General features: G+C 36.0%; 2 protein-coding genes across 21 annotated transcripts in view; one reads left to right on the top strand and one right to left on the bottom strand.

Annotated features, from left to right (window-relative positions):
- LOC100591039 overlaps nt 1-14,759 on the bottom strand; it is a 241,888-nt gene that overhangs the window by 34,844 nt on the left and 192,285 nt on the right. The window contains exons 23-24 of one of the 7 annotated variants that reach the window (XR_004030514.1): nt 7,910-8,045; nt 3,784-3,904 (exon numbers count right to left, since the gene is read on the bottom strand). The exons of 5 other annotated variants lie outside the window; for them this stretch is intronic. The gene's annotated coding sequence lies outside the window, so the exon portion shown is untranslated. The remainder of the gene's footprint in view (nt 1-3,783; nt 3,905-7,909; nt 8,046-14,759) is intronic. One more of the 7 variants, XR_004030515.1, reaches the window with a different exon arrangement.
- UBE3A (ubiquitin protein ligase E3A) overlaps nt 1-14,759 on the top strand; it is a 102,344-nt gene that overhangs the window by 54,646 nt on the left and 32,939 nt on the right. For 13 of the 14 annotated variants that reach the window (XM_012507438.2, XM_003277154.4, XM_030814431.1 and 10 more), the window contains 2 exons: nt 9,423-9,721; nt 13,370-14,616. In XM_012507438.2, coding sequence (XP_012362892.1) covers nt 9,423-9,721; nt 13,370-14,616 — 1,546 coding nt within the window. Of the gene's footprint in view, nt 1-5,851; nt 5,858-9,422; nt 9,722-13,369; nt 14,617-14,759 lie in introns of those variants that run through there. The other variant, XM_030814433.1, reaches the window with a different exon arrangement.

Raw genomic sequence — 14,759 nt, 5'->3', positions numbered from 1 at the left:
ACACATGGTATGGAAATATTTTCTCCTGTTTTGTAGGTTGCCATTTTACTCTGTTTACTGTTTGCTTTGCAGAAATTTTTGAGTTTATGTATCCCCAGTTTGTCTGGTTTTGCTTTGGTTGCTTGTGCTTTTGGTGATCTATTCAAGAAATCATTGCCAAGTCCAATGTCCTGAAGCTTTTTCTCCGTGTTTTCTTGTAGTAGTTTTATAATTGATGTTTTAAGTTTAGGTCTGTAATCCAGCTAGAGCTCATTTTTGTATATGGTGTGAGATAAGGCTCTAACTTCATTCTTTTGCATGTTAGATTCCAGATTTCCCAATACAGTTTGTTGAAGAAGCTCTTTTCCCTATTTCTGTGTTCTCTCTTCTGCTCAGTTGGTCTGTATATCTGTCTTTATGCCGACACCATAGTGTTTTGATTACTGTAGCTTTGCAATATCTTTAGAAATCAGGGAATGTGAGGCCTCTAGCTTTGTTTTTTGTCCAGATTGTTATGGCTATTCAGGGTCCTTCAAGATTCTGTATTAATTTTAAGATTTTTTTTTTCTATTTCTGTAGAAAATGCCATTGGGATTTTGATAGGGATTGCTTTGAATTTGCAGATTGTTTGGGTAGTATTGCCATCTTAACAATACTAAATCTTCCAATTCATAAACTTGGATGTCTTTCCATTTATTCGTATTGTCTTCAATTTCTTTCAGCATTGTTGTATAATTTTCTTTTCTTTTTTTTTTTTTTTTTTGAGACAGAGTCTCACTCTGTCACCAGGCTGGAGTGGAGTGGCACGATCTTGGCTCACTGCACCTCTGCCTCCTGGATTCAGGTGATACTCCTGCCTCAGCCTCCCGAGTAGCTGGGATTACAGGCACACGCCACCAAGCCCGGCTAATTTATTTTGTATTTTTAGTAGAGACAGGGTTTCACCATGTTGGCCAGGATGGTCTCGATCTCTTGACCTCGTGATCTGCCCACCTTGGCCTCCCAAACTGCTGGGATTACAGGCGTGAGCCACCGCGCCCGGCCTGTGTTGTTTAATTTTCGATGTACGTGTCTTTCATTTGCTTGGTGACAATATTCCCTAAGTATTTTTTACTCTTTGATTTCATTTGAAATGGTTTTAAAAAATTAATTTCCTTTTTGGATTCTTCATTTTTAGTATTTAGAAATGCAACTCTTAATGTTGGTTTTTATATCCTGTAACTTTACTGAATTCCTTTATTCTGACGGTTTTTTTTCTTTTTGGTAGGCTAGAGTTTTCAACATATAAGATCATGTCATTTGCTAACAGAAGTAATTTTACTTCTTACTTTTCTCATTTAATACCTTTCATTTCTTTTTCTTGCCCAGTTGCTGACTCTGGCAGGATGTCTAATAGTATGTTGAATAGAAGTGGTGAATGTGTGCATTCTTGTTCCACTTGTGATCTTAGAGGGAAAACTTTCAGTTTTTCATCATTTAATAACGTTAGCTGTGGTCTTTCTATATATGGCCTTCATTATGTTGAAGTAATTTCCATATCTTTCTAGCGAATTGAGTGTTTTTGTTTTTGTTTTTTTGAGACAGAATCTTGCTCTTGTCATCCAGGCTGGAGTGCAATGACACTATCTCAGCTCACTGCCAGCTCCACCTCCCAGGTTCAAGTGATTGTCCTGCCTCAGCCTCCCGAGTAGCTGAAATTACAGGCGCCCACCACCATGCCTGGCTAGTTTTTGTATTTTTAGTAGAGACAGGGTTTCACTGTGTTAGCCAGGCTGGTCTCACACTCCTGACCTCAGGTAATCCACCCACCTTGCCCTCCTAAAGTGCTGGGATTACAGGCGTGAGCCACCATGTCTGGCCTTTTTTTAAATCCTAAAAGGATGTTGATTTTTGTCAAATGCTTCTTCTGAGTCAGTTGAGATTATTGGTTTTTGTCCTAAGAATGCAGTGTATTAAAGTGATTTTTTTGTATGTTGAACCATCCTTGGATTTTATGAATAAATTCCAATTGAGGATTTATGAAATATAATCTTTTTCATGCATTGTTGAATTCTGTTTCTTGGTATTTTGTTGATTTTTTTGCATCAGTATTTATTAGGGATTCTTTTTTCTTGTAAATTTGTCTGGTGCTTACCTCATAAAATGATTTTGAAAGTGTTCTGTCCTCTAGTTTTTTCAAAGAGTTTGAGAAGGGTTGTTAGTTTTTAAATGTTTGGTAGAGTTTTCAGTGAATCCCTGGTGTTGTTGGACAGTTACTAATTCAATCTCTAATAGTTATAAGTCCATTCAGAAGTTGTATGTATTTTTGACTCAGTCTTGGTGGGTTTGATGTGTCTGTCCGTTCTCAAAGGTTATCAAATTTGTTGGGGCATAGTTGTTCATATTAGTCTTTTACAGTCCTATTTATTTCTGTGGCAGCAGTTGTTGTATTGCCTTTCTAATTTCCAGTTTTTGCTGTTTGTGTCTATTCTCTTCATTTGTTAGTCTAAGAATTTGCCAATTTTGTTGATCATTTCAATAAAACAGCTACTCCTAATTTTGTTGATTTTTTTTTCTATTGCAAAAATTTTCTATTTTTCTCTATTTTGTTTATTTTAGCTTTATTTCCTTTTTTGTTTTTGTAAGTTTGAGTCTAATTTGTTCTTCATTTCCTAGTTCTGTAAGATGTAAAGTTAATTTGTTGATTTAAGGTTTTTCTTCGTTTCTAACTGTGAAATATGACAGTTTTAAACAGATTTTCATTTTACAGATGAATTATGTAAATATTTAGTTCTACAATTTTACTTTGTTTTTATCATATATCATGCATTCTGGACATTGAGACTATAAAAATGAAAAAAACAGTTCTTTTCCTTTCTTTTCTTTTTTGAGACGGAATCTCGCTCTTTCGCCCAGGCCAGAGTGCAGTGGCGCTATCTCGGCTCACTGCAAGCTCTGCCTCCCGGGTTCACGCCATTCTCCTGCCTCAGCCTCTCAAGTAGCTGGGACTATAGGCACCCACCACGGCGCCCAGCTAATTTTTTTTTTGTATTTTTAGTAGGGACGGGGTTTCACCGTGTTAGCCAGGATGGTCTCGATCTCCTGACCTCGTGATCTGCCCGCCTCAGCCTCCCAAAGTGCTGGGGTTACAGGTGTGGCATGAGCCACCGCACCCGGCCATAAAACAGTAATTGAAGGTTAACCTGTATTTCAAACAATTGAAAATACTGATTTGTTCGTATTTGTTTTTTCATGAAAATCGTCTTGTTCTGTATTTAATAGGTTTTTGTTCGGTTCATGGTACTAATGAGTTCACAATTGTAGGTTTAGTCTTGAAATAATCTAAATTCACTTCATCCCATTGTAACAGACCCTACATCATACTGAATATAGCTGTGTCACAGATGTGTCTTACAATCTATTTCTACAAGGCCTAGAACTATTTAGGATACCGTTGCTCACTCTTAGAAATTTTAACATTAAAAATAACTTTGAGATGGAATGGAGTTTTGCAACATCTCAGAAAGAACAAAGAGACTCCACTTACGAGAAATTACTAAGCAGTGGTTCTTACCTTTATAGACTAATTATATAAGCCTTGAGTTGTTTCTATTTTATATCTGTTTTTTAGATTCCTCACATGTTCATTCTGCTTTACCTTCTGTATAATATAAAAGTCACTCGACTTATAGTCACATTTTCCTTTTAATCTTTCCCTTTTTATTTTTTATTCTTTGCTTTATTCACCATTAGTTTTTATATTGCATCTCACAGTTCATGTTTCTCTTTTGTCATTTCTGATTCTAATTGTAATTCTAATCTTACTTGTTCGGTGTTCACTGTCACATCTTCACCTTCTGGCAGCTGTTTCTATGGCTTCATCTTCTTAGTGCTTGTATTCATTGCTTATATTCCAGTTGTCATGTAAATTCATTTCTTTAGTGAACTAAGCCAGACACGGAAAGACAAATATCACATGTTCTCACTGATATGTGGGAACTAAAAAAACATTGAACACAAATTTTATAGCTGACACACATATGCCTGCCACCTAGATTCTGCCATTAATACTTACATTGCTTTATATAACCATCCTTGTATCCATCGATCCATCTTAATTTTTATGCCTTTCAAAGTTAATTGCTAACATTAGTACACATCCCTCTAGGTGAAACCATTTTTAAACTGATTGCTGTCAAGTTGTCTAGAGTAAACTGTGATCTTCCAAGTATGACTTATTCCATAGGACTTCTGTTTGTAGCACTGTCCCGTTAATTCAATCATAGAAATAAATAATTGGAAAGTATTGTTTGTTTTAAATGGATAAGTATTTTCACATGTCTAACTTTAGAGGACTTTTACTAGAGGGTCTCACTTGACCTTCATTGCTGACTAAATAAGAAAAGTTTGTTTTATTTTAAAAATCAACACGTTATAACATACTTTGTTTCTTGAGTAATAAGAAAAGTCAATGGAATGTGAAGAAATTATAGCAAGTAAACTATTGTTCCTCTTCTAGGAATTTTGATTATGAACAGCTGAGAAGGTATTGCTAAGGGATGTCATCAGGGAAATTCCTTTCTTTCCTTCTTTTTCTTTTGCATCCTCTCCCTTTCCTCACTTTCTTTTTCCCTTTTTCCCTCTCCTCTCCTTTTCTTTAATAGTACTTGGGGAAAGGTATACCTTTTATTTTACGTATTTGCTCAGGGTAAAGAGAGTTAAGAGGCCAAATAATTAGATGGCAGGGTCACTGGAGGGCAGAGATAAATAATAGATCTTAAATTAAGGGTTGGCAAACATTTTCTGTAAAAGGCAGGTGGTATGTTTTAGGTTTTGCAGGCCTAAAGTACTCAACTCTGCCATTGTAGTATGAAAAACAGCCATAAACTATATAGTATATTGTGTTAGTCCTTTTTCATGCTGCTGATAAAGACATACCTGAGACTGGGGAAAAAAAGAGGTTTAATAGGACTTACAGTTCCACATGGCTGGGAAGGCTTCAGAATCATGGCAAAAGGTGAAAGGCACTTCTTGCATGGCAGTGACAAGAGAAAATGAGAAGGATGCAAAAGCGGAAGCCCCTGATAAAACTATCAGATCTCATGAGACTTACTACCACAAGAACAGCATGTGGGAAACTGCCCCCATGATTCAAATTATCTCCCACTGGGTCACTCCTACAACACATGAGAATTATGGGAGTACAATTCAAGATGAGATTTGGGTGGGAACACAGAGCCAAAGCGTATCATATATAGTATATTGATAAATTAATGAACTTGGGTATGTTCCAGTTCACTCGATGGACACTGAAACTTGAATTTCTTATAATTTTCACATCACAAAATATTATTCTTCTTCAAACTTTTTCCAGCCATTTAAAAATGTAAAATATTCTAAGCTTGAGAGACATATAAAAACAGGTGGTGGACTCGATTTGACTCATGAGCTATGATTTGGTGACCCATATGGTGGTATAAGGATTAACCTTGCGCAAGAACTATACCAAAAAGTCATTATTAGTGTATACTTTTCCAACGTAGAGGCCCTTTTATGTGCTTTAAATTGTGTATGCCTTTTAAATACCCTAAATTAGATAGTGATACAGATGAGGTCAGATAAATTAAGGTGTCATTGGAGTGAGGAAAAAAGAAGAATGCTTAATATAGTTGATTCTACCATTAACATGGAGGTTCCGGCATGGCTTCCTTTAGTCCTGTCTCATCAGTGTAGCTGTTATTTGTTAACTTGGCACAGAAAGGCAGATCAAATACAGGGGGCTACTTTCAGATCCTCCTCTTAATAGTTATTAAAAGCTCAAATTTAGTAGCTCAGTTCAAATCTCTTATTAGATGTATGACTTATTTATGTAATTTCTCTGAGCATCAGCAGAATGAAGGTTTATAGTGCTAACTCATACACTTGTGAGGGTGATAATAACAATTACAACAGTAATAGTAGTAGCTAACACTTTCATAGTGCTTAGTATGTGCCAGGCAATGTTCTAAGCACTTTATCTATATTAACACATTTAATTTTCTCACAATTGGTAATGTGAAGAAGAAGAATACTCTCACCATGATAATGCTCGTAGATACTACCGTTTAAATTATGAGGAAACTGACATACAGAAAGATCAAGTAACTCATTCAGGGTCACATAGTTAATTAAGAGGTAGAGCCATCATGTGAACTTGGGCATCTGGCCTCAGAATGGGAGCTCTTAACTGTTAAGGTTTATTCCCCTCTAAAGTGGGAATGTCTATAAAATGGATAGCACATAGGTCCTCAACAAATTAGAGATAAATTAACTTTGCAGAATATAGTGGTTCCATTTCCTCAAGAAACTTGGTCTGCCTTTGTGGTACCAGATATATGCATAAATGTGAGGTTCACGTTATGATTCTTCAGATTTTTTTCCCAGTTGCACATTAGTTATGAGATTTTTTTTCCATAGAATTCTTCAGTATTACTCATGTTAAAAAATAATTATTTTGAAATGAATCACCTTCTGCAAAACAATATAGTCAAAATGACTTAGACTCTGAAGCTGAAAGACTCCTGGACTCCTATTCTTGTCTTGGTTCTGTACTTTCTTTGAGATGTTGGTTTCGTGATTTGACTCCAGTTCTATTTCTCTCTTTGGCTGTGGACTGAAGATAATCCTCAGTGTCATGGTATTCAAATGAGATAACCCATGTCAGAGTGCCCCACAGTGTGTGTAATGTGTTATCAGGCATCCGGCAAATACTAGTTTCTTGCTCACCTCCCTATTACATAAAATAACTTTAAAATTAGAACTGAAGGGACTCATAAAGCTGGGAAAACTGAGGCCCAGACAATTGTTTCCCTAGGATCCTACAGCTGCTTAGGGACAGAAGGATGACACTTAATGCAGGTCTTCTGATTTTTCAGTCTTGTTCTGTTTGTGCTGATCACTCTCCTCCTATGTAGTATATAAAGAAGTACTATGTATCTGACAAGTTTTGGGGAGGTTATTTTAGTATAAAAGCTCACATTAAAAATATCTATTTTGGTATTTTGACTTTTGTAATTTTTTAAACAATCAGAGACAATTTAGTAAATCTTGGGGCCATTCAAATCATGTATATGAAGTTTTAAAACTGCTATTTTTTCCCCTTACAGTTATTAATTTTTAATATGCAAGTAGCATCCTTATTATGGAAAGAATAAATAAGAAATCAAAAGATGGAAGAAGTTTTAAAACTCATTTACTCACATCATCCAGAGAAAATGCTATTAATTCTTTGAAATAACAATGGGTCCATCCTACACCTGCTACTTTGTAACCGACTTTTGTCAGTTAGTGATATATCAGGAAGACTAGGCGGTTCTTTGTCGAATTCAAATCTTGATAGTTTTTATTTTATTGTGTGGCCTATTAATCAGTTCATTTAAGTAATCTTTTATTAGACATGTTTTTTTCAGATATAGAAACAATGCATTTTTGTAAAATTGTCAAATTATTTTCCACAAGTAGGATCTCATTCATAGGGTATTCATGTTTTTAAGACTTTGGATACATGTTCACTGTTTTCCTCCAGAAAGGAAATACCTACTTACATTTTCACCAGGGAAGTCACTGTAGTTTGGGAGAACATGACATTATCTCCCTTTCTTTACTGAAGAGTAGCAGTGTATGTTTTTAATTTTCTAGATTCTGCATTTCCCTTTTATTTTTACATGTTTTCACTTTCATATTTTGCATAGTGATAAATCTGTGATAACAGTTTTTAATTTTCAGGTGGGGTTGTTTATAGCTTCATAGATAGCAAAATGTCTTTAAGTCATGTTTATGCAATTTTTACGTGTGCTTTGTGGGTTTTCTTTTTTCTCTGTTTGCATGCAGTGAGTGGTAATTTGCATGGAACATTTGAAAAATAAGCATCAGAATGAATTGAATGTGTGAATTACCACTTTTTGTCACCTACCTGGATAGAGAGTGAAAGTCCTTCTGTTGAGACAAAATTGGATCTCGTGTGTTTCTTCACTTACTTGCTGCCTTGTTAGTTGTTGAGTTTCTCATGATTAGCAAGATGTAAACTCTCTGCCATTGGTCATTTAGTCCTACATGTTAGTAAGATAATTCTGTGAATGTTTTGAAAATTAGCTGAATTATTTTTCTTATAATTTTGATTCTTTGTAGTTGTTATTTCCATACTTGTGAATTTGGGACCAAAAGGAATGGCTATGACTTATGTTTCTTTGGATCCAGTAGTTTATTCTACTGAAATTATGGTAATTTCATCAGTTAGTAGAAGCATAGATTCTTTAGTGTTGAATATAGAGATAATGTCATCTAACTTCTTATATGGTCACATAATACCTTCCTCAGTTTTGGTAGCTCTCCTGGAACAGCCGTAATAGGACATTAATCTGTGTACTTTAAGTTGACAGAGTAAAAGGAATATAAGATTTCGCGTGATGGAACTTCAAATATTCCATCTTGTGATGTGGAACTAAGGAGGAGGTTTAGTGACAAGTTTTAGATGTAAGATTGTACACTTTGGAGCCTCTTTTTCTTTTTCTTTTTGGTGTTTGTTTGTTTGTTTGTTTTTGAGACAAAGTCGAGCTCTGTTGCCCAGACTGGAGTGCAGTGGTGCAATTTCAGCTTATGGCGGCCTTGACTCTCAGGCCCAAGTGATCCTCCCACCTCAGCCTCCCAAGTAGCTGGGACTACAGGTGCATGCCACCACACTTGGCTAATTTTTTTAAAAAAACTTTGTAGAGAGTAGCCTCATTATGTTGCCCAGGCTGGTGTTGACCTCCTGGGCTCAAGTAGTCAGCCTGCTTCAGCCTCCCACAGTTATGGGATTGATTACAGTCATGATCTGCCTCACTCAGGCTGCAGCCACTTTCTTTCATTGTAACACTATCTTTGGATATTCCACTTACAAATTTATTTTTAAGTCTCCCATGTTGTTGATAATTGGGAAAAATCGTTTTTATTCCAGATAGATATTCTGTGTTAACTATAAGTCAAATGTTTACAAGCTGTTAAAAATGAAATAGTGATTATGTAAAAGAAAACCGGATTGATGCTTTAAATAGACTCATTTTCCTAATGCTAATTTTTAAAATGATAGAATCCTAAAACTCTTAGCTGTAAACCTTGTGGTTTTTCAGCTGTTGTACTAAACAACTTAAGCACCTATACCATCAGACAAGCCCCCCTCCCCCCTTTTAAACCAAAGGAATGTATACTCTGTTAATGCAGTCAGTAAGCATTGACATTCTTTATCATAATATCCTAGAAAATATTTATTAACTGTTTGACTAGTCAGGAGTTGTGGGTAAATAGTGCATCTCCATTTTCTACTTCTCATCTTCATACACAGGTTAATCACTTCCATGCTTGACTAACTTTTGCCTTGATGATCTGTTGAGCTTTGTACATGAGAGCTGTACTAATCACTGTGCTTATTGTTTGAATGTTTGGTACAGGAAGCGAGCAGCTGCAAAGCATCTAATAGAACGCTACTACCACCAGTTAACTGAGGGCTGTGGAAATGAAGCCTGCACGAATGAGTTTTGTGCTTCCTGTCCAACTTTTCTTCGTATGGATAATAATGCAGCAGCTATTAAAGCCCTCGAGCTTTATAAGATTAATGCAAAACTCTGTGATCCTCATCCCTCCAAGAAAGGAGCAAGCTCAGCTTACCTTGAGAACTCGAAAGGTGCCCCCAACAACTCCTGCTCTGAGATAAAAATGAACAAGAAAGGCGCTAGAATTGATTTTAAAGGTAAGGTGTTTTATTTTCAATTGAGAATTGTTGGCTGAAAACCATGTGGGAGATTTAAATGTATGAGTTTTTATTTGTTTTTTTCTTATGTGACATTAAGACATTTTGATATCGTGGAACCAATTTTTTATTGTGGTAAAGGACAGGAATAATAACTACATTTTACAGGTCTAATCATTGCTAATTAGAAGCAGATCATATACCAAAAGTTCATTTGTTAATAGATTGATTTGAACTTTTTAAAATGCTTAGGAAAAATGTATTAAGTGGTAGTTAATCTCCAAAACTAGGCCACAACATTTATTTAAGTTATAGAATAACTGGACTAAGTATCTGGCATGAGTTCTGGAACCTCAGGATGATGTGATGAAAGAAGCAGAAAGAGGAAACAGTGGGTTTTTTCCATTTTTGAAGGCAAGACAAAATTTTGTGATGTGAGAATTCTACGTTTCCTTCAAATATATGCTTCTCACGCTCCTCCCGGACATTTGGTACAGTCATGCTGCCAAGGATCATGACCTACCAATGACAGTCTTCACTCAGGTCTTTTGTTTTCTAAATGGTCCTATGTCCAAAATTCAGAATTCAATTACCTTGTCGCTAATACTAAAACTCCAAGTTATTTTCCTCAGTGAAGGTAATTAGTAACAAAGTAATCGAATTTTTGAATGACTACCAGGGCTTAGCGTTCCTCCACCCTCACCGCCACACAGAGGCAATTGTATTTTAAGAGAGAAAGCTTATTGTTTATGACATATAAGTCAGAGAATTTTAGAGGCATTTGCCTCTAAAACTTTCACTAACATCATTTGAATCAAGTTTGAAAGAATTAGTGAATTGGCATTGTGTTATAACCTCTACTCTGTTTTCACAATAAAATTATTTTTGTCACTTTGCACAACTTTGTTGCTTCAGAGTGTGTAGTTCTGTTTCATGAATTAGCTCACACACTATGGGAAAATAGGTAAATGTTGTCTATATATATAGTGTGTCAGTATAATGTGGAAGCTGCATTGACTTTATTGTACACAGTTCTCCAGTAAGTGTGCACCAGAGAGTACCAGTAACTGAATGTAGAGTGCTGGCACAGTGGAATGCAGCCAGCTGCAGGGGATGTGGTACATGAGGAATGTACTCATCTGCTCTTTTGGCCACATGCTCCATCTTAGAGGTGCTTGTTGTGTGGCTTTATCCAGTCTTTATGCCCCCTCCTCTTTTTGCTCAAGTCTGCATTATAACGGTTGTGACCTTTCCTTATCCCTGTTTTCTAATATGCTACTGTTACTATTCCCTGTTATTTACTGGTTTTTTTGTTTTTGTTTTTGCAATGTTCTGTAGTTACTATCGTATATTAGAAATTACAGATGCTTTCTGTACACTAGTACTCTTATTTTGATTATTATGTTTGTTAACACTAATTACAAAGTTGCATAAGTATTAAGTAGTCTGCACCAAACTGTTTTTGCGTAGGAGGTTTTTAAGTGCAAAATTTAAAAGATTGAGTATTTTCAGGGACACATTTATCACAAGAAATCTTACAAAAATGTCTTATTTAATGTATTCTCAGTAGAACACCTCTATCAATAAACCAAACTTTATGAATGTTCATATCTAATTACAGTGTTTTTTGACTAATTTTTGTCTGTATACCTGAAAAATTCAGTTTAACATATTAAACACCACAGGCCAGGCACAGTGGCTCACGCCTGTAATCCCAGCACTTTGGGAGGCTGAGGCGGGCGAATCACGACGTCAAGAGATCGAGACCAGCCTGGCCAACATGGTGAAACCCCCTCTCTACTAAAAATACAAAAAAATTAGCCAGGTGTGGTGGCGTGCACCTGTAGTCCCAGCTACTTGGGAGGCTGAGGTAGGAGAATCATTTGAACCCGGGAGGCAGAGGTTGCAGTGAGCCGAGATCGTGCCACTGCATTCTAGCCTGGCAACAGAGTGAAACTCCATGTCAAAAAACAACAACAACAACAAAAAAACACTACATGGAAAAAGTATAGGTACATTCTATATAGGATTAGTAGACTGTCAGAATCACTTGAAGATGTTCCGAAAGCATGACATATCAACAAAGGACATGTGAGTCTAGAATGGTGATCCCTAGGACAGGCCATATTACTGCATGCAAAGCAAATCTTTGTTAACCTTATGACTTGCTCAGGAAGCAAAGTGTTTTATGTCCGAATAGGATAGTAGTATTTTCTGTTACATTACATTTTAGGAAATTAGGGGTTTTGCATTGTCTTGTAAGAAGGTATTATAAAAATTTTCAATGAAAATAATGAGAAATAGGCTTCCAGTGGTTTTACGCTTTTGGGGAAGAGGTTACTGATGTTTAGCAAAAGATGCTTATATATTCTTAATAGAACAAACCCGAGAATTAGTTCTTAAAGAGTTAAGGCCCATAAAAGAAACTGCAAGTGTTGGTACTCTTGTAGCTGGGCCACAGATCAGATCCTTAGTATGATAAAATTTGGTATTTTTGTGCTTCAATTTTTGGAGACCATTCAATGCTCACTTACATTTTATATTGTCTTTCATTGTGAAACAGATACAGCAGAAGTGGGAGTCATTAAAAATTCTACATGTTGTACAGTATATGTATAAGGGTATATTTGGCACAATGGAGGTAGGATTGTCTGTGTGCCTCTAAAATTAACCTCTTGAGTAGTTAATCTGATGATGACAAGTATGTCACTTTATTGATAAAAGGGAGAATTAAGACTATTCTCAGTATTAGGTTGGTCAGTACACAAAATATATCATTTGTTTTTACCTGTGAAATAAAATATCTTTCATCCTATTAGCCAGAAGGGGGAAAGCCTTGGCCTGAAAATAACACTTATCTCAAAGAGTTGGGAAATGTGGTCCAACTCTGTGCCCAGGAAAAGAGGAAATAGATTTTGATGACTACATAGTCTCTGCACTGCTTGCCAGCTCATAAATTGCCTTCTTCGCACTGTTTGTTTTCATTGCTCAAAAACTATTTTCTGTCACTCTATGAGATTTAGTCTAACCTGATTCCTGGCTGCGGAAAGCAGATTCTACTTAAGAGCCGATGAGAAATGGTATATTCTTCTCAATCACTCACAGAATGACTACCCTGGAACAAACTAGGAAGACTCAAAATGAACCAGTTTGCTTTTAATACATACATAGATGCTGAAGGAACCTTTTTTTAAGACCTTGCCTTCTTAGTCTTTTGAGAACAGAGTACTGAAACAAGAAAACTCACAGATCAGTAGTATTTCTGTCTGTTCTACAGTGAGGTTTTAAGAGCTGTATTATGATTAATCAGTATGTGACATATTAGTTTGTATTTATAATTAAAGCTATACATTAATAGATATCTTGATTATAAAGAAAGTTTAAACTCGTGATCTTATTAAGAGTTATGCATTGTTGAAAGAATGTAAAAGCATGGGTGAGGTCATTGGTGTAGGTAGTTCATTGAAAAAAATAGGTAAGCATTAAATTTTGTTTGCTGAATCTAAGTATTAGATACTTTAAGAGTTGTATATCATAAATGATATTGAGTCTAGAATGTTTGGCTGTTTTACTTTTAGAAGTTTTTGCAACAGAGTAAACATACACATTATGAAAATAAATGTTCTCTTTTTTCCTCTGATTTTCTAGATGTGACTTACTTAACAGAAGAGAAAGTATATGAAATTCTTGAATTATGTAGAGAAAGAGAGGATTATTCCCCTTTAATCCGTGTTATTGGAAGAGTTTTTTCTAGTGCTGAGGCATTGGTACAGAGCTTCCGGAAAGTTAAACAACACACCAAGGAAGAACTAAAATCTCTTCAAGCAAAAGATGAAGACAAGGATGAAGATGAAAAGGAAAAAGCTGCATGTTCTGCTGCTGCTATGGAAGAAGACTCGGAAGCATCTTCCTCAAGGATAGGTGATAGTTCACAGGGAGATAACAATTTGCAAAAATTAGGCCCTGATGATGTGTCTGTGGATATTGATGCCATTAGAAGGGTCTACACCAGATTGCTCTCTAATGAAAAAATTGAAACTGCCTTTCTCAATGCACTTGTATATTTGTCACCTAACGTGGAATGTGACTTGACGTATCACAATGTATACTCTCGAGATCCCAATTATCTGAATTTGTTCATTATCGTAATGGAGAATAGAAATCTCCACAGTCCTGAATATCTGGAAATGGCTTTGCCATTATTTTGCAAAGCGATGAGCAAGCTACCCCTTGCAGCCCAAGGAAAGCTGATCAGACTGTGGTCTAAATACAATGCAGACCAGATTCGGAGAATGATGGAGACATTTCAGCAACTTATTACTTACAAAGTCATAAGCAATGAATTTAACAGTCGAAATCTAGTGAATGATGATGATGCCATTGTTGCTGCTTCGAAGTGCTTGAAAATGGTTTACTATGCAAATGTAGTGGGAGGGGAAGTGGACACAAATCACAATGAAGAAGATGATGAAGAGCCCATCCCTGAGTCCAGCGAGCTGACACTTCAGGAGCTTTTGGGAGAAGAAAGAAGAAACAAGAAAGGTCCTCGAGTGGACCCCCTGGAAACTGAACTTGGTGTTAAAACCCTGGATTGTCGAAAACCACTTATCCCTTTTGAAGAGTTTATTAATGAACCACTGAATGAGGTTCTAGAAATGGATAAAGATTATACTTTTTTCAAAGTAGAAACAGAGAACAAATTCTCTTTTATGACATGTCCCTTTATATTGAATGCTGTCACAAAGAATTTGGGATTATATTATGACAATAGAATTCGCATGTACAGTGAACGAAGAATCACTGTTCTCTACAGCTTAGTTCAAGGACAGCAGTTGAATCCATATTTGAGACTCAAAGTTAGACGTGACCATATCATAGATGATGCACTTGTCCGGGTAAGTTGGGCTGCTAGATTAAAAACCTAATAATGGGGATATCGTGATACAGTTCAGTGAATTCATTTTAAAAGTGACTGAAAAAAATGATACCATATAGCATAGGAAAACATGGACATTTCCGATTGTAAATATAAGTATTA

Source organism: Nomascus leucogenys, chromosome 6, assembly GCF_006542625.1.
Source record: "Nomascus leucogenys isolate Asia chromosome 6, Asia_NLE_v1, whole genome shotgun sequence".
Taxonomy (NCBI): domain Eukaryota; kingdom Metazoa; phylum Chordata; class Mammalia; order Primates; family Hylobatidae; genus Nomascus; species Nomascus leucogenys.
The sequence above is the reverse complement of the archived record's forward strand: the minus strand, read 5'-3'. Positions and strand labels throughout refer to the sequence as shown.